The sequence below is a fragment of the Athene noctua genome, chromosome 1 (genome assembly GCF_965140245.1).
Source record: "Athene noctua chromosome 1, bAthNoc1.hap1.1, whole genome shotgun sequence".
NCBI classification, from domain to species: domain Eukaryota; kingdom Metazoa; phylum Chordata; class Aves; order Strigiformes; family Strigidae; genus Athene; species Athene noctua.
In genome coordinates this window covers 75,493,647-75,516,147 of record NC_134037.1, presented here as the reverse complement: position 1 = coordinate 75,516,147, position 22,501 = coordinate 75,493,647, and the positions used below count along the sequence as shown (strand labels likewise).

The following is a 22,501-nucleotide window of genomic DNA, read 5'->3' as shown; positions in this document are numbered from 1 at the left end:
AGAAAAAAGCATTTGAACAGCTTTGAAGTTTGGATCTGCAAATGCACCCCCTCACAACATTTTCTTTGAATTAAATAATTACTTCATTCTGTTTATTCATTTTGCTCTTTGTTCTCATTTATGATTGTGAGAGTTTGTAAGAGACAAAAGAAAATCAGGAGGCTTATTTAAAACTCAAAAATAATCTGGTTTGTTTCATGCTCAGTCTATCACCTGCAACTCTAGTACCTATTAACATCTTAAAGTTAAAATGTTACTGCACGAACTGCCTGCCAGTACTATGTTCTTTAACACAAGAATTACATTAACTACCCTACTGCATGTGGTGTGTCATAGTTGCACATTTAACTAAAGCAGCTCAAAATTAGGCTTGTTTGAGAACTGTACAAGATCTTGCACCATCAGGGACAATTGGGTTTTGCTTTAGATAGGGCAAGCCATTTAAGAAGTGACAGAAATTCACCTTTTCTGTAATGGCAAGAACTCTCCCCGAACAGCTTGTGGATGACAGCAGGCCTGCCTCAGCCGCAGCAAAGGGTACAGAATAGAAGTCACAGTCCTTCTATCTAGGCTGCTAAGCTTAAGAGTCCAGTCCGAAATCTTCCTGAGTTTTGCCAATGCATCCTGGCAGCACACCTCGTGTTGGCGATGATAGAAGTGTCTCTCCACAGGAGAAAAGTGAAGCCAGTGTACATTTTCTGTCTGAGGGGGGATTTGAATCTGCAATTAAAAAAGAAAACGAGTAATTTGCAAATAAAGCTATTGATAAATGTTGTTCAGGAATTCTGAAACCCAGAACTCTTATTTACTTGGTCAATCACATCCTTCTTTGCTGATCTCCACATTATCTTGGCAATTAGGCTGTAGAGAGGCCGGGGATTTTTCCTACAGTAAGGTCGATATAAAAGTTGGTCCCACCAATGTTTGACCCAGTAAGGATCAACTCCAAGAAAAAGGACTAATCCATACAGATCTGTCAAGAAAAGAAAGTGTTTTAGTACAATGTTCATATTTTAATACCTCACAGTATGTCTCAAAAAAAAAAAAAATTAACTTTCATAGAAAGGTTACCAGGCATAAAGCAACTATATTTTGGTCATTATCTTTTCGGCTTATTTTCCTGTCATTCCCTCACCAAAATAACTATATTGAGGCAGGGTACCAGGTGAGGGAAGGTGGGGATTCTCTCCTTTAACTGGTTGTTCATTTTCATGGAACTTGCTGGAATACACCTATTTGTGAGACATTTTCCTAATTTCAAGTTTAGCAGAAAAGAGCGATGAATTTAAACCTATTCAGAGCAGGAGTGAGAGGTAGAAATTACGTGATTGCATATGGTTAACTGGGTTTGCCAGGTTTTTCTACAGCAATATTGCTCTGTATCGTTACTTCTCAGCCTGCTGTGCACCAACTGTCTGTTGCCCACCATCCTAAAAGGGGCTGCAATTCAGAGGACTTTCACTTTCTTCTACTACGGCAGAAGAATTTAACAAAAACACACTTTTATTGTTTTCTTATTAACACAGAAAATACAGCTCGCTAATCCTGCTCAATTCAGTAACCTCTTTTTTGGGGATGAAATTTGAGGACATACTGACTTTAAGCTTGTATCAAAATCCTACTGGAAAAATAGAGCAGCACATGTTTAAATGCTGCATGTGGACATGCAGGAATAGAAATTTATGATGGTATCTTACAGATAGTTCTTAAAGATCTGGAGGCTACATTCTTTATTCTGTTAGCTTTATGGCAATTCTGGTATTCAGCTGAGAGCTGGAAGACATTAACCAAATATATCACAGACCAGAGAAATACAAGTCCTGGGAATCATTTCTATGCAGGAAGCAATTGTTTACCCAGAGGTCCTATCCCACTTCATTAAAGCAGTGGCAGCACCGATTCCAATTAGTCAGCAATTTTCATCCCCTGTGTGATGGGGGCTGCCTCAGTATAGCCTGAGCACCCAGCCAACATCTATTATAAGAATACAACATTTCAGATATGTATTAAATCAACACTATCACACATAAGGGCTTGTTCAAATTAACCATGATGGTCAAATCATTCACTTCCTTCTATAGTGTTTGCTTTATTAACTATGTATGTTCACAATTATGTGTATTTATAAATTTGATCCACAGTTCCATAATGAATTAATCTACAGTACTGATTTTTATCATAGTTTGATAACTGAACAATAGTTCAAATGCACATGTTTACACTGATTTATCCACTTTCAAACTCATTGCCTCAATGTGTAGCACATATTCCTAAATCAAAGAAGACAGGGAGATAAAGTTAGTTCTTTCTTTTTTTCCTATCTGTCTGAAGCCTGTCTACAGAAACTGAGTATCTCACAAAAAAGACAAGATAAATGACACCTGCTAACATACAGCTCCCTACTCCACACATGTCAATTCATTAAGTCCTTATGTAAGGACTTTATACAGTTTCACTAAGCTTTAGTATGGTTTTTAAAATTTATATTCATGACAGTTGATGCCCACAGTAGTTCATACAGGGCTATGCCAAAAGCAAATACAGCTTTGCTTGCTGTATTTGACAGTTCGAATGATTCTGTAACCAGAGCAGACTATCTTTAGTTGCAGCACAGAGGGGTTAATATTTACCCACTCTGTTAAGTGAAAACTGAAAAACAGACTTGAGTCAGCTGTTTGACATACAGCTTCACTACTCCCCAAAGTATTTGTCTAACTCAGGAAGATAAAAAGATTTCAGCTTGACAATTTTTATATTGATACATTTACTGATAGCTTTATTACATGGTTCAAGTTTATGGCTTACCAAGTGAAAATACCTAACGAATTCAGAGCAAAACTAGCAGACATTTTAACTGCTTCAAACAACTATCTAGTTAGCAGCAGAAGGAAAACCTACAGATGACACTGCTGTATAAAATCTTACCTTCTAGTCCTCGCTGCACAGGAGTGCCACTGACACACCACCGATTGATTCCACTTAAACGGAGTGCCATTTCAGCAGCCTAGCAAAAGAAGATAGAACCAATGGCAGGAAAGGAAAAACAAAGAGAGTGTGGACAGTCTGAAAACAGGTCGACCTTATTTTTAAGAAGTCTGAACATCTTTTTAGTATGTAAGATTAGCAGACCTATAAGCAGCATTGGTGCGATATATTATAAAAACGTGTATAAAGTTATTGAGCTTTACTGAAAGTAACTGAAAGCTAATAAAAGCCATACGCTTTTCCAAAGAATTAAGTGCAATTAAGGGTTCACAAAAGGCAAACAGCAGAAGAAACCATATGTAAAAAAATTAAAAACCTGTAATCCATTATGTAAGTAGCTTTTTTGTCTTCCTGTCTTGGGCAAAAAGACTGGATGAGTACTAATTAAAATAATCTCCCCCTGCAGACTGCAGCCCTAGAGTCTGCAGACACACTGCTGACTATTTTAGCTTCTAGACCCAAAGGACATATCTATGCCTCTGAACCTTGTCACTGAACAGGCTAGTGTCTTGTTTGAAACTATCAAATACCATATACAACATGATGACCTAGTTCTTTAAACTGTCAGTATAGATTATGTTAAGTATTTTCTGAACTGGATATACTTCACAGTCTGCCAAAATTCCAACAAGAGAACCATTTAAAAGTAAATATCTCCAACGGAAAACTCACTTCTAAAGAACAACCTACAAGGACAAATTACCTGAGTGCACTGAATGTTAAGAGGGGTAAAGGGAACTCTATTGTATTATTTAAAATAAGCTTGTCACAACCTTTTCAAGTTAAATAATGCATAACTGGGAATGTCATACCTTTGCAGTAGTGCATTCAACCATTTGTGCTTCATCAAGGCAGATCCTCCACCACTCCACTGCGACTAAGGGGCTCGGGATGGCCATGTACCGCTTCTGGTTCCTGAAACGACGCCCATCCTCGCTGTTACTGTGGGGTATATCTACATAGTTCAGTTCAGTGCGAAGGACATCATATGTGGTGATAACCACCTCCTGCTCTGCCAACATGTGTGGCTGCAAAAAGCCATGCTTCTTCACACCTTGATACACCTGCATAGATTTGTATTCAGTAGCACAACAGCAAAGAACAAAGGTAAGAGACACTTGGAGGAAAGTGCAAAAATACCAGTACAACTTAATACATGCATGCTTTTAGATGTGTTCCTCATAATACGAAATCATTCATAAAACCTGTATTCATACAGTAGCATTGTGGGTGATCCATTAAGTACCGTAACAAATGCAATACAGATACTGATGCAAAATACTTAAGTATTTATATCTTTGCAAAACACTATTGTTTTTCTCCTTTGAAGAAAATAAGACTTCCATATTTGCTACAACAGTTATTTGTTGCAAGTCGTATGCAAGATTAAGTATTCTGTAATGCTGCACAGAGCAACATTACATAAGTCAGTATTACGTCCTGTTCTCTCCTTTACTGTAGATGTACTACCTTTCTCCCCACCACCCCAGGAATTTCATGGATGATTAGGCAAGGAGGTAAGTATGCAGCAAAGCATTTTAAAAAAGAAATTATACTCTGGGTAATGTTTTATCTACAAAAAGGATTTCTATAGAGACTCATGAAATAGAAAGAATACCCTAATAAGAAACAATCCTCGTGCACCAACAGAGTATTATTCTAAACCCTTCATAATGATATTTGTTCTAATATCAGTAGTATTTTTCTTATCTCCCTCATTATTTTAAGCATAACCCTTTTGGAAGCATACAGCAGTTTAAAAAATTAACAAGCTAAACAAAACATTTCACTATATGCTTCCCTACAGTAGCATTCTATATCTAAAGAAAATGCAGTACGTGCTATGAGTCCCAATATACTTACAATACCAAAATGTGTTAAAATTTCAAATAATGTGTAATATAGCACAACATCAAAAAATATTTTTAAAATATGAGTGTTTTCTAATTTCCAGGACTTCTATCTATGAAAAGCAATTATTACGAGAGCTATATATCAATTGCCTTTTTCCTTCTCATACAAACTTTGTCTCTCACTTCCCATTTACCTCAGGAACCTCCTTCAAAATTACAGGCATCCATTGCTTACTTTAAGACTTTTATCATCAGCTACTTCTTACCACTTATCTATTAATATTAATCACAATATTAAAATAGATGAATACCCCTATCTTGTTTAGAAAGAATCTACATTCTAGTGTCATCTTCAAATAGGTAGCATCTTTCTATTCCTCTCTTATTCTGTGAGTTCATAATTATATAAACACTGAACAAGATGGTCTAATTCTTACCTGCAACTATCTACAAACACTTTTAAGGAAAAAAAAAACCACAAAAACAAAACCAACAAACCACACAGTCCTTCCAGTCCCTCAGTGTCACAAACTTTAATGTTAATTCATGCAACTAATAGTTACAAACACCAAAACTAAGGTAACTATAAAACCTTTGGTTTTCCCCCTTTACTCCTTGATGATCAGCACACAATTTTACTGTTAATTTCACCCTTACTGTACTTCTCCTTCCAGTAATAATAATCTTCTACGTTTGTGCATATGGCAACAGTGTTTCTGTCAACTGAAACACTGGTAGAAAATTTCTGTTCAGCATGAGTGTGACAACAAATCACGTTCAATCAGGTCAATGCATGTGAACTAAAGGAGGAGAACGGGAGGAGGAAAAAAGAAAAGAAGGAGCATGCTCACCAGAACAACTGTTAAGAATTAAAAAATAGCTGTCAAAGTCTAATGATCTCTTCCAAGTATTCATGAACAGATTTTACGGAGGTTTATAACTTGGCCAAGTTTTGGTTGTTCTCACAGCAGCAGGAAAAGACAACCTGCCACAAAGCAAGACCTACTGATAAATTTTAATTTCTTGTTCTATTACATAAAACCATTAAGAACTTCCCATGGGTTGCAAGCAGTTGGAAGAATAAAAAACACCCTTCACATGAAATGCAAAACCTGTTAACATGGGAAAATGGTTCTTTGAAACATCTGCACTATTTTCATTTTGATTTTACAGAAAAAACAAATTTTCATTTTGAAGCAACACTGAAAGCAAGTCTGGATGACTTACAGTTGGCAGTTAAAACAAAATGAAAACAGTGTCTTAGAATGGAAGGTGTCACACAGCTTAAAAGTACTGACATTCAGTATTTAAGCTATTTTACTGTTACCATGTAAATCTATTTCTGACAGTTTTCATCAAATCTGGTATAAAACTTGGATTGGTTCCGATGAAAACTGTGTAAGTTTTACACATTTTTTAGTTGCTGCACTACAGCTAATTAGACTGCTCATACAAATGTCTTACTGGAGGCCTAGAACTCATTTACACATTGGGCATCTATGCAGGATAGCTGAAGGTATCAGACATATCCCTGAACACAAAGCTTCCTCTCTATTAATCTACTAGTACTATTGCTATTTTATTCAAAATAGAAGGATTCTCAAAGCACTTTACCATTACAAAGGTTCCTGCCTCCTAAAAATATGAAGGACAAAACTTGACTACATCATTAATAAGAGACAATGGCTACTCTTGCAACTATATTTTAAAAATCCTGTATAGCCATAGTTATTATATCTATAATTAAGTTTATTTTAGTGATAGGGCTCTTAGAAATCAAGCAAAGGGACAATACAAGGTCTCCAGATAAGCAACGTCCTAACAAATACGACAGATGTTATAAAGAACGCCCAAGTTGTAATGGTGTTATTCTCAGTAAACACTAAGGCCCAATAACGCCTGTGAACCAGAAATTCAAAAGTACACTCTTTACCTAACAAAACATTTGGTTTTAATCTAGAACAAAATGAGAAGCAACTGTCAGAGAGCTAGTTAGGTGCAAATGCACAGTGAGACATTACACTGCCAAAACACCTATAGTTAGGCCTAAGTTCCATAGTAATCTTTCAGAAAAAATAAAAAATAAAAACACAAACAGCCTTCCCTCTCTGAAATCACCTGTGTTGAAACTGGTCAAAATTTTCTTCCATTTCATGAACATATCTCATCCACTGTATCATCTCCTAGTGATCAACTAAGTTAAGAATGAAGAACTAAATGCTGACTCTTGCTAGGACACAAATAACACCGTGTGGTTCCAAATCACAGGTCTAATAGCAAGAAATGTAGAATTCTGACACAGAGGACAAAGAAAGTCTGAACTTTACATGATACTGAGTGTCAAACAGGAAGCCCTGAGCCTTGATAAAGTAACTCCCCAGAATATGAAGCTATATAATCTTACCAGAACTCGAAGAGAAGATGATCTTACATGCCTGTTGATCTCATCTACCCACTGATGACAAATAGAACTCGGAGAAATTATCAGTGTTGCTCCTGTGGAAACTGGTTTCATTGCCACAAGGCAATGGGGACAGTAGAAGGGCTTGATCTTCAGGTTTTCCTCTTTGTAGTTTACACATTCTGCATGCTGCCATAAATAACATTTCAGGCACTGCACACGAGCTTTATAGTCAGCCAATCCAAGCTCACCACAGATGCATTCAAAACGGTATTCAGAGGTGTTAAATGGAAACACAGAACTGGTATGTTGTACACTACTGCTGGCATGTTCTTGGGAATGTGAGGACTCGACCTTTGGGACTTCCTGCTGAACATCAGATGCAGTTGTAGAAACATCAAAATCAGGATGACTGCTCACATCACTGGAGACGAAGAGGCTGCCATGCAAATCAGACTTTGGGACCACAGCTTCCTGCTGAACATTATCCTCTTTTACAGACTTCTCATGATCTGCTTCAGATTTCCTGTTATTTTTGCTAGTTGTACAATAATCATGTTCTTCCATGGCAATATCAACCCGTAAAGGGGTTTTAAGGACATTTTCAGAAGTGACATCACTATTTCTTGATTCTTTGGTTTGAGTTTTAGCATCCATCAACTGTTTCTTTTGAATGCTTTCTGAAGTCCTTGCTATCTACAAAGTAAAATTAACCAAGAATGTCAAACTTTCTTCTCACCTTTGTTTTTTGGGTTTTTTTTTAATGTATAAACACATCAAGACATAAAGATTTTATATCAGTTTCCAGTTTGAGGATTTGATTAATGTTTACCACTGTTTAAAAGACAACTCTACAGTAAGAACAATACATTTTCCAGCCCCTGCAGCATGTTTTACCTGCTCTTTGCTTCTTTCTCGCTTCTTCTGTTCCTTGTAATTCTTTCCCAGCTTGAAAGACCCAGCCAGACCATGTCCTTTGACTTGCTCTACTACTTTTTCTGCAATTAATTTTTCTAGAGTTCTTTTGAGAAGCCGTCTATTTCTCTGTATGTCATATCTATATATAGCACTGATGTACTTAAATATTGCAATAATGGATGCTCCTTTCTTCACATTCATTTCCTTTACAGCTGCTAATATCATCACTCGTAAGCCTATAGTAGAATAAAAGCAAAAAACCTTACAGCTTGAATAAAATGAAAGTAACCTCAGAGAATGCATATTAAAGAAACACTAAACACTGCGTTCATCTGAAAAAATGAAAAACAAACCAACCCAGGGAGCAGTTTTGACATAGTTTGTTGGGATTCTAGAGGACTTTCTGTGAGAGAATGGACATGTGAGCAATCCTGCATGAGAACAAGACTGATAAGAGCCTCAGCCGAGCAAGAATGCGATAAGGATGTGACCCTGAATGAAGGGGGAGAAACTCGAGGAGACAAACAACCCCCAGAAGGGGTTGGAACAGAGAAGGAAGTTTCACAAGGCAGGAAGCCTGGCAAGGCTGATGTGGCACTTTTTATCCAACCATAAGAAGGTTTAAAGCGCGGGCTAAGTTAACTGTCCAATCTTGAGGATTTATTCACGTGTGCGGGAGAACATTATGAAAGGGCTTACTTAGTTACAATAAACGGGCATTGCTTGATCACATTAGTCATGTGCGGGCTCAGCTCTCCCGCAACGGTTAACATGGGAAGCCCTACAAATCACTATTTTTCAGTGATACTAACACAGTATTGAGTAGCAATATAATAAGCCACTCAGTTTTCTTACTGAAGCTTATAAAAATACAGTATATTTCAGTTAAATGTGTAGACTCTCTTACAGCCACCTTTAATTACATGGAGTTCTGTGGCAGAGAGATCTGATTTGGTAACTTAAAAGTGTTGATCACTTGTCTGCAGCATGCAATCCTAAATCAGAGATCAGCAAAAGAATCATTTCATTCTGCTGAAGCGAAGAGTAGCCTTGCACTCACAGTCAGTAGCCAATATAGGACTTATAACAAAAGCAAAATGTGTTTAAAAAAGTAATCAGAAATACTTACTGGGATACTGTATTTTTTCCTTCAACTTAAGCTCCATCTCCCTTGTTTTTTTCTTTTTATTTCCTTCTAAAGGTTGAGGTGGAACAAAGAAGTTCACAAGCTTACCCTAATGCAGACAACATTTAATAGTTAGAGTCATGTCTTTTCACAGTAATTCTAAACTTCATTGACCTCTCCACATTTGAAAATAAACATAAGCTGCTATAGATGTGTGCTCTGATCTCACCAATTTGCTCAGATAGACCATTTTTAACATACACAGTGATGTACCATTCAGTTCAGTTTCTCAGCAAATGGTGTTCAGCACCCTGTGTTGAGAACAGAAAGAGCAGCCCTGCAAGCTGCTTGGGTCCTCCACTGCTTCAGAATGAAGCTGCAGGAATCTACAGCTGTAAGTGTACTGATAGGGTGAGGAAAATACATATTTAATATATAGCTAGAAACACAAAAGGAGGTAACCAATATAGATTGAAAAGCCCTAGTTAGCTGTTACTTACAAGTAAGCTTCTCTTTTTAGGGACTGACTCCCCAAAATTTACTCATATTATTAGTGCTTCAGGAATAGTGATTTAACTCAAGGAGATGTATACTCAAGAACCAGGATATAAAGAATAATTCCAAAGCTGGAACAAATGCAGTGCCAATATATCTATGATTAACTGTTTTATAGCTGTATTCATTAACAGTTCTGCCCTGTCCAACTGGTTACTTTACAAAGTTCTTAACAGTAACTGCAACTCCAGACGGTGAGCTGAAATACTTGGGAGTAACTCTGACATTGGCTTACATGAGCCAGGACTCATCAAGAAACTCTGCTGGAATAAAACACTTCTGGTTCAGGTTTGGGTTTTTTTTTCAGCACAACACACAAAGACATTCTATATTTTAAGACAAGAAAAATGCAGATGACATGAGGCCTTCTGGATGAGTGAAATAATGCCTCTTAACCACAGGCAATGTCATACATAATTCTGTTCATAAAGATCCTAAAATATTAGATGTCTGTCCCAACTATTCATGTAATGAAACAGTTTCATAACGCCAGCTCTCTAAAACCTGTGGTGTCTAGCTATTGTTACCAACTGATATCCAGATGCTTTAGTGCTAATACTCCCCTCTTCACACTCCTCAGTGCTGACCCTCTGCTAAATTTCAGAAGAATCTTATTCTCCCAGAACTGGGTCTTTTGAACTAATAAAAATACAAGCAGGCTGGAGATCATTACATGTACACGGAAATGAGCTGCCATGAATTCAAAAGGATGGAACCCACAGAAGTAGCAAGAGCTTACTTAGGGATGAAGGCTCTCTCCCACCAGACAGAAATTTTGGTTTTAGTGAACGTACTAAGTTTTCACCAGGATGTATGATGAGGAAAGTGGAAAGATGGAAAACAGCTGCTAAATAAGCCTGTTTATTATATGAAATAGAAGGGGAACAGAAATCTTTATTCACCAAGTTGTCCCTATTTTAGGTCAGAATGTACATTTAATGGATGTTTGATACTCATCAATACAATGAAGTGAAGGGAAGAATGATTTCCAGTGTAGTAGACAAATTTATATATTTATACACTCCTGGAGTTTGTGTGAACTACCAACAGCCTATTAAGAGCACAGTTGCCTGCTAACACCCTTCAACAATGGCAAACTATCACTTGCTTCTCATGCAACCATTCCACTCTTTATGCCACCAAGTATCAACATATCAACATCCTACAAAGGAAAAACTTTCACTGTGCTTTTACAGAAGTCCAGATTTAAAGCTGGATTTAAACCAAGCAAAACTCAAGCAGCATATTCCCTTTAATTCTGAAAAGCATTTTCTTCGTACTAAATCTTATCCTGGTTTTCTTACCTCAGGTAATGTCAGATCATCTTGTTTAATGTCTGGTCGGGTATGAGTCAGAATAAGAGCCAACACTTCTACTGTTTTTCCAAGACCCATCTCATCTGCCAAAATACCTCCAGGCCACTGGGGTCCAGCAACTGGATATTCACGGATAATACTAAAATTCAAATACATTCCCAAATGAAGGTCAGTAACTACAGAATGGTGTGACAGAGACGCATGTGTTCAGGGACACACAGAGCACAGCTTCAGCAAGGAAAAGTTTGTCAGGTGAGGCAATAGCTTTTACTAGATAAACTGAGACTGACAAAAGTTGGCAAGCTTTTTGCGTGTACAAACCTGACCAAGATGAGTATGTATGCCAGTTTTTGGATTTTTTGCCCTCCTAACAGACCTAGCCTTGTCATTGTAGTATATTCTAATATTAGTCTCCAAAAAAAGTGAAATATATTCATATTCACATGTGTTAAAGATCTGAAAGTTATAGAGGGGGAAAAAAGTAAACTAGCAAAAGGTTCTATTCTAACCAAATTAACGAGAAAAGTGCAACAAAACTAGCAATGCGATACCCAGTATTAATAAAAAGCATTATACTGCCTTATTAAAAACACTGGACCAGAACATTGAAGTCTCTGATGTTCTAATTTTAAAAAATATTAATCTTAAAAATCACAAATCTGCACTGAATTTTTTTTTTAGAAAAAAGCTTTAAGAATTATATTTTCAACCTGAGATTTACATCTTTACCTGTGCATTACATACTCCAGTTTGCTTTTTTTTTTTCCAAATTAAAAATAGCAACTAAAGAATTAGAACAGTGATGACAGTTACAGACTATCTTATATCCTCCAGGTAAAAGCTGTCAATAAAGTTTTCACAAAGTACAACCTTGAGGTGTTCTCAGAGATAACTATAAAAACATACCAGCCAGTAAATGGATTATAGTAGATTTTTACTCCATCCAGAGTGATGACCTCCCGCCATAAGAAGTGCAGTGCATTTTCTACGGAGAAAGAGTTCATGTTACTACTATGAGGTTTCTCTATAGATAGCACACTGCTTAGAACTGCTCAGCGTTATACTGTTGCATTTAAAAAACAAAAGCAGACATCTACCTTCACACTGCTTCATGACCAACAAGATACATCAACTGCTGTTCAACAAGGTTTCGTTCATCATTTAGTTTACTACCCAAACAGCAACTTTTATAAAAATAGTAATGAAATAATTAACAAAGCTTCTAATCAAACAGCAAGAAAATATTACTGCTGACAATACAATGCCACTTTCCTCAACTGCACAAGTTTTCTAGACCCATATACTTGCCACTGCTTGAAGTGCTTGTGAGATTCTCTCGGTGAAGCATCCAGTTCACAGCCTCACTTTGGTACGGCCTCAGAATAGGAATTAATGCAGGATGCTGCACATCCTCTCTCAGTGACTGGATATCCTCCTGATGGGTGTGCCTTACAAAGTCATAAAGCTCTTCAATATTTTGTCGCTCTAGTTCCATGTCAGATTCTTCCTCATCTTCCTCCAGTTCATCTGCATACACCAAGTCATTTGAGACACACATTATCAATCAACTTTCGTCAACATTTCACTTGTTTTGCTTTCATATTTAGTGTTAACTAAATATGTTGCAGCAAAACATCACTTAAATGTATGTCACGACTGCACCTGCCTCAGCTAACATCAGTAGCAAACAACGAGCACTTTCCTGAAAGTTAAGATTAACATGCTACAGTGATTAGAGAGGTAACCATAATCAGCAAAGCTCTTCCTTTAGAATTTAGGGGTAGAATGACCAGACCTTATTCATTTAATGAAGACCTTCCACTAAACATATCCTACTGATACAGAACCACAAATAACTCACATTTCAGATTTAAATGTTAACGTGGGTCCATGATCTTATAGAAAGGGGAAAAACACAATGGGTTGTCAAGGATTTGTACATTTTTCATTAAATAAAGCCCTTTTTGATAAAATAACATTATAAAAAACAACCAGGAGATTCTTTTCAGTGAGCTTCCATGTTAATTTTAAATTATCCATTTAGATAATAAGACTGTAGCAGTAGAACAACACAAAATAGTCACCACTTGCATCACTGCAAAAATTAAGACAAGGCATACTTTAGAAATTAAAATCCCACTTCAAGAGAATTATGTACACTCTAGGACAGAAGGCCTACCTTTCTATTCTACCTTCTAGGAAAGAAGGCCTTGTGCTTATGTATTTTTCACATAATTTGGGTATATAGGGATACACAGCACTCAAGCACTGTAGAAGAATTTATGAAAAATTCAAAGGAAACTGACATAAGATGAAGGAACAAAAAACTTACAAGACAAGTTTTAACAGTGTTTTAGGTCTCAAAATTAAAAACATCAGCACCAACAGCAATAAAACAGCTGTAAAACTCTACAGTTCAAATGAAGACACTAACCCTAGCTAGTACTGGAGATGAAGACACCTTTCAGAATTTTTCTCAAAAGAAAAAAATTAGAAGCAAGTCAAGGACAGCATTTTCAGCACAAAGTGACCCTAAGTTATATTTAAAAATATAATATACTGATAAAAAGAGAAAACATCTAATGGCAGGCACAATTAAATCAAATTATAAATTACAGTGTCTGACACTAACAAAGATGAGATGTACCTGGCACAAACACCAGGGAGTTTAACCTTGAAGTAAGGTTTGGGGCTGCCATTAGGACTCTCTTCCACAGAAAGCAAGAGCTTTCTTTCTTGCAAATAAACGGTGAAGGTGAAGAACGGTTTCCAAAACAAATAGCAGGAAATAATGTGCCTATGCACTGCAGTCATCAGTGCCCTCCCCTAATCCTTTTAAGTCAGTGGAACAATTCCAGGGCTTCACAAGGGAAAAGGGAATTCTGAAAAACATTAACTTTCTATAAATTCATGAAAACTGTAGATATAAAATCTTGTAAAGAAGGCAATCAGTGCACATGTGAGGTTAATTAATGTTCCAGCCAAACAAAAAGCACCAAGCAGATGCTTTATATACTACAGAAACTGTTTCAAGGGATCCTCTCACACACTCGTCAATTCATGGAAAGAACACAGAAATTAGAATGATTGCAGAGTATAACTCAAATCAGTGAAGCTGATCTATAACAACACCTATTACCATACTTGCTAAAAATAAGTTTTCAAATCTCACATTTCAGAGCATAACAAACTGACTTCTATATAAACCAAGTCTATCCAGAATTTTGGATAAACTCTGGATTTGGAAAAAATTCTGGATAGACTTGGTTTACATAGAAGTCAATCTATTATGCTACAACATACTGTAAAGTAAAATGCTCTTTATATAATTGGATATGTTTTGTCCATGTCTTTCTTGTTTTGTTTACTCTCCCCAAGATTTTTTTTTCCTGATTAAATGGTTCTACCACAGGGATTTTTAAAAGGATGCTAAAAAAATTTACCCCTCTCAGTTACTTATTAAACAGTGAATATTTAATTATGCTTTCAACCATTTCAAAATGCAATTTAATTACATAGCTTTCATCTTAGTACTTTTTACCTTTGACAAAGAGATAGTATTGTACCACCCAAAAATTCAGTTTCTCTGAATGTTTCATAATCAAGCATTCTGTTTAATTCCTTTGACAACTAAACTAAAGTTAAGCTATTGCATCTGCAGTAGGATCTTTCCATTTCATCTGTAGGGCAGTTTCCAGACTGCTCTATAAGAATATCTACATCAAGGAAAATTTAATCTTTTCCCTCTTTATTCTAGATTAATGGAAAACCTGTTGTGTCACATTTGGTATTTATAAATGCCATAAAAAGACAAAAACCCTCTTTCTACAAAGAATTTATTCTTAAGAAAACTGAAGGAAAATGGTATATGCTATTGCCAGTATATCACACTATAGTTCCATGACACTACAGGAAAACAAACTCCAAAACATTTACCATTCACTAGAATAGTGATTAAACAGACATTTTAGCCTTTTTTAAAATTTTAATTATAAAGACTATAGGTTTTTTCATATTAAGAAAGCAGATAAGTGATCTATGCCTGTACATTCACTGAAGCAACACAGGGCCACATGTAATATTAAATAGCAGATACAGGATACAAGCCATTACAAAACCAGCTATTTATTAAAGCAAACAAAAGAAATATCTGTAAACAAATTTCTTAAGAAGAGGTTAACTCTATAATTAAGCTTCAAAACTCATGAAGCTTCTGCATATTAAATATTTTGCCACTCTTGCAGATTCATTAATGCATCTATCCCACGCTTGCCATAACTTGAAATGGAATTCCTGCCACAAAATCTCAAAACTATCTAGAAGAACATTAATGGGACAAGTACATTGAGGAAAACAAATATATAAAACTTAAATGTAGGGACAGATTGGCCATGTCCCTTATTTGTGTAAATCCTTGTGTACAGCTCCATCAACACAAGAATTTGCTCATCAATGGGGAGAATAAGAAGCCTCATCTTAGAATGTGGTTGGGTAGAGTTCATTTTAGATGGATACTGACAAATGTTAAAATACATACTCACATGCAGTTTTAAAATTTTCAATTAATTCTGTTTAACAACAGGTGAAATTCAAACCCAGACTAAGCTGTTAGAAATGGAAATCAACTTACACTTAAGAGCAATCTATTCATCAGCACAGAATCAAGGCTATATTATTTTATGCTATATCAAAAAAGTACATGCTTAAAAACTCTAACTACTTTACAGGAGTATTCCCTCCCAAATCTCTTCCATTTCTGGGACGTGCTTTGTTTCTTAATTTGAAGAATAGCCTAACGCACACTATGGACTCATATAGTGGTTTAATGATCCCATTATGTTCTCTAATACTTTGAGGGCAGTTCTTTACCTCTGATTTGATTTGACTGACACCGAACACGAAGTTAGTGCATTGACCGTGCTATAGACCTACCTACTGAACTACAACCCTAGCTGAAACAGTTAAGTAAGAGGACATAATTTATTTCTAATGAGAAGTAAGGGTTGGTTTGGGTTTTTTTTTTCCCTTTCTGCATCACTTCATATTTGTCTATACTGAATTTACATTTAATCACCATTGCCTAGCCTGCTTGCAAGCTTTCAGTTGTTCATCTCTACCTTGAATCACATAGTCTGTAAAAATCTATCCTTTCGCGTACTGAAGACAAATGCTCCAAGTTCCAGCAGCAAATAATTGTGGATCTCAAAATAGGTCACTGTTCATTTTGTCCATAAACAATCTGTTTTGACCACTCTTCCACAATGCTAAGATACGCAAAGAAGAAAACTGTGCTTCCTGCTATAGCATCACTTTCAGCACTCTTTCGTATGCCTTAGTCATCTCGTCTATGAATTCTCTGGCAGATACTCTGCTTCTAATGCATTTATGAGAACTTACTTCTCCTAATGCATTTAAAAACATTATTATTCATCTCTTTAACCATTCATTCTTCAGACTTCTTCCTGGATCTGTTTTATTGTGCTTTTAAACTTAAACTGACAAATTTGCTTCAGTCAGATTACTTCAGTTTTTTGAAGGATGACTGCTTATGTGAAATATCTTCCTACCCCACATACTTAGTTATACTGGCTCTTCTCTTGGTATCTCTCAAGTCTCTTCCAACAGCTGCATGCCTGTCCTTTACAGTGGGTATAGATGTATATATTTTGTTCTGTTAGCTCTTCCTTTTAGCTTCTATTTAGCAAATTGCCTACTTTTTACGTAATTCTGTCTTTTGAGATTAAGTACAATTATACAGGTGGTGCTAGGCTTCTGTTGCTTGCAAAAACACTGAAACTCAGTATATATTACAGTCACTGTTATTGAGTCAGTTTTCAGCTAACATTTTAAATCCATTCTACAATCAGGAACAAGTCCAAGACTGTGGTTTTTGAGTTTCTTAAGTCACCACACCATAAAGTGGTCACTGATCACCCTAAAAATCTGTATCACTAATGAATATAGTCTGGCAAATGTACCTTCAATTCCAAAATGATGATTTGTAAATTTGCAGCAGTGTATTCTTAAAGTTGTCATAAAGGTGCATTTTGTAGTAGTTTACATTGTAACTGCTTCACAATATAAACCAAATTTGTGTTTTAGGCACCAAATTTAGGAACAACAGTCTTCCAAATTTAACATCTGTTCCTTTTAAACAGTTTGTGTGTAACTCAGACAAGTTACTGTAGATCTGTTCAAACAAACCATATAAATCCATGAAAACTGGTTTTACTCCCCAAAAGGTAAGGACTCAAGATTTCTATGTGCCTCAGTGCTTTATCTGTAGAGAAGGAATATTATCACCTGAAATTTGACCACAAACTAATTAGCATACGATTAATGGTCAGACAATAATATGGAGAGAATTATCTGATACTATTACCTTGAAAATAAAGTTGCTCCAGGGGGCAGGAATAACTTACTGTTTTACCTTATATTTAAAACTCCTAAAATAGACACACTTTAATATCAAAAATTATCCATCAACATTCAACTGAATTGCATTACCTGGAATTAAGAAACTATAGTACTTTTCCATGAGTTTTTGAATCAGCTGATTAGCTTTTTTGGGTCTTCCACCTCCATCACTAAGAAACTCTGGTTTACTTAGCCCAGCTTCCAGAAGATAAATTCCAACCTGTGAAAGGGTTATACAATTACCATTTAGTTAACTGTTAGAATTCTAAGAATATTATCAACAAGAGTATAAAAATAACAACAGTGCTTTGAAAATCAGCAGACAGACAGATATATCTACTAGAGTCACTACATACAGAGGATACAGTACCTTGCAGTTAAAAGCTTCTGTGATTCCTTTGGGTAATGCATTACTAATGGTGCCACAGTAAAAAGTAAGTTTTCAGAAAAAACACACTGAAAACATTTACAAAAGCATGTAGAAACTACATGTTTTCAATCATGTTATAAAAATATATGGTAGCTGCCGGACTTTGTTGTTCAGAGGTTTTTATTTTCTTTTTCAAGTAAAAAAGAACTTTTAAAATTCAAAACAAATATATGAACCCATACCTTTAAAGCTTGAACCTCTCCAGGTCTTTGATAAAGGCCAATTATCTTTTTCTTTTGCAGCCATCTCAAGCCTTCCAACATTTCACCTCCTAAAGTTGGTTCCACCAAAATACGTTGTTCATAACCACCCAGATATTCTTTTGTTTCATTACTGTACTCTTCTTCACTTCTTTCATGAACACAGACATGCAGGTGATTATCAGAGTCTCCTCTCATCAAAGTAAAGCTCCTTTCATGGAATTCGTCAGTTAGAATTTGCTCAGAAGAAAGATGAAGAGCAAATTCTCCCAACAAAGCTTTCCAGGACCCATCCTCACGGTATGGCAAAACTATGATGTTTAGCTGTACTGACACAGGAGTCAAGATGGAATAAGAGTCGTCTTCATCGTTAACTGTCAAAAACTTAACGGATTTTGAGCCACTACCTTCTTTTTGAATGAGATCATCAGTGCTATCATCATTTATAATAATGAAGGATGCTGATGAAGTGCTTGGACCTGGAACATGGTCCTCATTACTTATTTCATCATCTAACACTATCACCTCATTTCTACGGTCTTCATGCATATTCCAGCAGAGCTTTTTCTTCTTCTCCTCATCTATTTTTGATGGAGGTGCACGTTTTCGACGACTACTCATTTTGTCGTTTTCTCAACAGTATTTTTAGTCTCTGCGAGAAAGTAAATTAGTCAGCAATAAGTATTAAAAAAAATCAAATGCCTACACTGAAATTTCACTGTGCAGTAGCCGCTAAACTTGCAAAAGTTTGGCCACTGACATATGCACTAAGAAATCTAACTGTTCAAAAGGGACTTTGTTTTACAAAGCCTCTTCTGTTCCTCTGCCATCACACAAAGCTGGACATGAGGCATTTACCTTGTACTGTATCTTACCATTTTGCCAGACAGCGATCAACAAGAATGCTACATTTCACAGCTGTTACTCAGAATCTTGTGGGACAGATATAAAACCGAGAGGCAGTGGAATTCCTCAAAGGCGGGGGTGGAAGGAGACAGCAAAAGAAACTCCACAAAAGTGCAGGAGGTACAGGAGATTTGGGGGTGGATGTGGGGAAAATACACAAAGCCCTTCCTTTCAAAACCTACGTTCAAACGAAACTTTAAGCAAACTTGACACTGGGCCAGTCTGAAGCTGCCATTACATAAAATATGGATTAGAGCCTAAGCCATGAAGTTCTGTCCTTAGAAGTCCCTAATGACCTTTCTACCAGTATTGAATACTTCATTTTTACAGGAAACTGTGCATCCTGGGACCTGGACATAAAAACTGTTAGCAGAGTTCAAAGAAGCCCTTACTTGTTCTACTGTGCATTTCAGTAGGACCAATCATCAAACTAAATACACAGTCTTACTGATTTTAACTAACTGCAAGCTGAGTCAAGATACACATCCAACTCCTTGACTGAACCAGGGCAGTGAACAGATTTTGAGGATAAAATATTTAAAAATAAAGTACACACACTAAATGATACACATAAAGAAGCAGATTACAGAATATTAGAACCATCCGGGAAACTAATAACTACTAACTCAAAACTACATGTTTAAGTATGAGCAAGTAGTTACCTTTTTTTAAAAAAAAAATACTGTTTTTATAAGGAGCCTGAACATAGCAACAGATTTATGATCTCATATATAACAGCACTCTGTCAATAAAGACAGGAAAATATTTAGGTATCTATGTCAATTCAGCTTCTGCATACAACTTTTAGAAGTAATGTAGGAAGATGAGAGGCAAATAAACTACTAAATCGAGTATCCCACATCCTAATGTTAAAGGGGTTTATGCTGGAACAGGACGCAAGTCCTAGAATTCTAGATAATTTTAAAAGGATCTTACAAAAAACCCAAACAAACCCTAAATTTTATAATTCATTAAAATCAACAGAAACATTCAGGAATACACAGATCTTGATATATGTGAATTTCAAACGCAACAGAATTAAGGAAACGTGTTTTTTTCAAAATACTACTCATGCACACGGAGTGTTGCTGAGAGTAAATGGAACAAACCCCAACGGCGAGCACACATACCACAACATTGCACTTAAACCAAAGAAAGAAGGGTTCCTGCGTCACCAGGTCTGCATGTGCACACCAACTTCGGCATCACACTCCGATGTACGAACTAGAGCACAGCTCTGTTCGAGCGGATCCGTTTAAAACCCCTACGGCCGGGAAACGACGGTATCTACCACGTGAAGCAACGAGGCTGCAAACAGGAGCCCCTGAAGGAACCCGTGGCGCTCTGGAGAGGTAACACGGCGCCGATGCCCGCGCTACCCCTGGGGCCTGGGGAGCAACCCCGCTTTAGCTCCGCAGTCGCCACACCGGGCGGCCGGCGGGTGTGACCCCCCCGGTGCTGCTGCCGCCCCCCGGCAGGACGCGGGCAGGTCTCGTTATCCCTAACGAGGAAAGTTACTTGAAACTCGGCAAGGAGCGAGCGCTCCCCTGCGCAGTCCGTGCCTCACCTCCCGCGACACCGGCCACCGGAGAGCCCACCCCCCGGTCACCGAGCGGCCCCTGCGGCCAGGCGAGGAGCGAGCAGTTGGCCCGGGGCCGCCTCCCGCTCCGCGGGGGCATCTCCCGCCCCCCGGGGGCACCCGCCCAGGCCCCCGGGCCGCCCAGCCCCGCTGCGGCCGTACCGTCACCCCGCAGCCGACCGCGGCAAGGCCGCCCCGCCGCGGTACGGCCAGGAGGTCGCCGAGGGAGCGGGCGGGCGGGCGGGCAGGCAGACCGGCCGGCCACCGCCCTCCCTAGCCCGGCGGGGAGGCGGAGGGCACGGGGTGGGGGGGCGGCCCGCCGCCGCGGCCCCTGGAGCCGCACAGGCTAGGGGAGGGAGGGAGGGGGAGCGGAGCCGACCGCCACCAACGTACCGAAGGGGTAACGGCGCTGCGGCTGCCCTGGCGGCCGCGGCTCACTTCCCCGCGCGGGGCAGGCCCCCCAGCTCGGCGGCGGCGGCGGGGAGAAGGGGGCGGGCAGCTGGCGACCCCTCGGCCGCCGGCGGAGTCGGAAGGACCTCCCGGGCAGCGGGGGGGGAGGCGGGCGCGGGGATGCGCGCGCACCCGCCCTGGCCCGGCCGGCGGCCAATGGGCTCCGAGGAAGGTGACAGCTGTCCCCGCCCCCCCCGCCGGCGGAAAAAGCAACGGGAGGGCGACGGGCGGCGCAGGCGCAGACGCTGCCTCCGGGCGAGGGGGCGGGGAAAAGGCCGTTCGCCCTCAGTGGGGCGTGGCTGAGGGAGGATCAGAACGAGGCTGTAGCGTGATTGGCGGCGGGCGCAGGGGCGGCGCGGCGGGGCCGGGAGTGAGCCCGAGGCCGAGGGCTCCCTCCGCCTTCCCTCGGCAAAGCCTCCCGACGTATGCGGCGGGCGGGGGGAAAGGGCCTGGGTTACGCCCCTGAAGAACGGGGCTGGAGGGTAGTGGGTAGGTTAAAACCTCACACTGGGTTTGTGGGGTGTTTCAGGTCTCTACAAACAGGTGTTCGTGTGAGGGGTGATGGAAGAAAGTCCGTCTGGGGGGAAACTAAGGAAAGCCTTTTGGCTCCGGTGACTTTAAGCACAAGTACTTGCGCCAGCGGTGCTCACATTGCTTTAAAAAGCCTTACTGGGTTTAGAAACCCGTGGAGCAGAGAAGGTGTCGTCTTGTTTCCGTGGCCAATCACACATGGGAAAAGGAGGCACTGAGAAACGATTTCTCAGAGTAGTGGTGGTGGTGGAAACCTTGGTGCAATCCGTGAGGTGAAATGTTGAGAGAGGCACCCAAAGGGCTTCTAAGTCATGTGACAAGAGTGATTTAAAAGTGGATTTCTGGGCAATTAACACTGCAAAAAGGCAAAATCGGTCCAGTGAATTTTTGATGATAAATACTGTATCAGTTAAAACGATGAAAACATTTATCTTCTTGTGAAATATGCAGATCCACGCTTGGGGACTTAAAACAGCTGTAAATACAGAAATTGGAAGACCACTGACAATAAGGTGGTGTTTTTTTCATACAGCAATCCTTTCAACCATTTGTTAGTCTTTACAAATAAATTAATTACTTGTCTGTGTCTGTTTTTCCACCATTTTCAGCCCTTTTGGAAGTGTAAGGGTCCTGTGGGTTCAGTGGAGCCGCTCAAAGCTGTGGTGTACGTTAGAGAAGGGCGCCTTCAGAGTCTTGGCCCTTATGCCGTGGTGGTTTGCCTGGTTTAATTTACAGTGTTTAGTTTGCTACATGAGCATTTGGCATTCCTATATGAAAAATCACTTAAAAATCATCACTCAGTCCTATGTTACAACAGTAAATTACTGCAGAACA

The 22,501-nt window shown here is 38.8% G+C and overlaps 1 protein-coding gene across 1 annotated transcript in view; it reads right to left on the bottom strand.

Moving 5' to 3' along the window:
• Positions 1-21,234, bottom strand: part of SHPRH (SNF2 histone linker PHD RING helicase) — a 55,441-nt gene extending 34,207 nt beyond the window's left edge. The window contains exons 1-13 of the mRNA XM_074896600.1: positions 21,080-21,234; positions 18,184-18,853; positions 17,662-17,791; positions 12,463-12,681; positions 12,061-12,139; positions 11,143-11,293; positions 9,287-9,392; positions 8,137-8,393; positions 7,243-7,935; positions 3,798-4,049; positions 2,926-3,004; positions 810-973; positions 464-720 (exon numbers count right to left, since the gene is read on the bottom strand). Coding sequence (XP_074752701.1) covers positions 464-720; positions 810-973; positions 2,926-3,004; positions 3,798-4,049; positions 7,243-7,935; positions 8,137-8,393; positions 9,287-9,392; positions 11,143-11,293; positions 12,061-12,139; positions 12,463-12,681; positions 17,662-17,791; positions 18,184-18,822 — 3,026 coding nt within the window. The 5' untranslated portion in view covers positions 18,823-18,853; positions 21,080-21,234. The remainder of the gene's footprint in view (positions 1-463; positions 721-809; positions 974-2,925; positions 3,005-3,797; positions 4,050-7,242; positions 7,936-8,136; positions 8,394-9,286; positions 9,393-11,142; positions 11,294-12,060; positions 12,140-12,462; positions 12,682-17,661; positions 17,792-18,183; positions 18,854-21,079) is intronic.
• Positions 21,235-22,501: the final 1,267 nt, after the last annotated feature.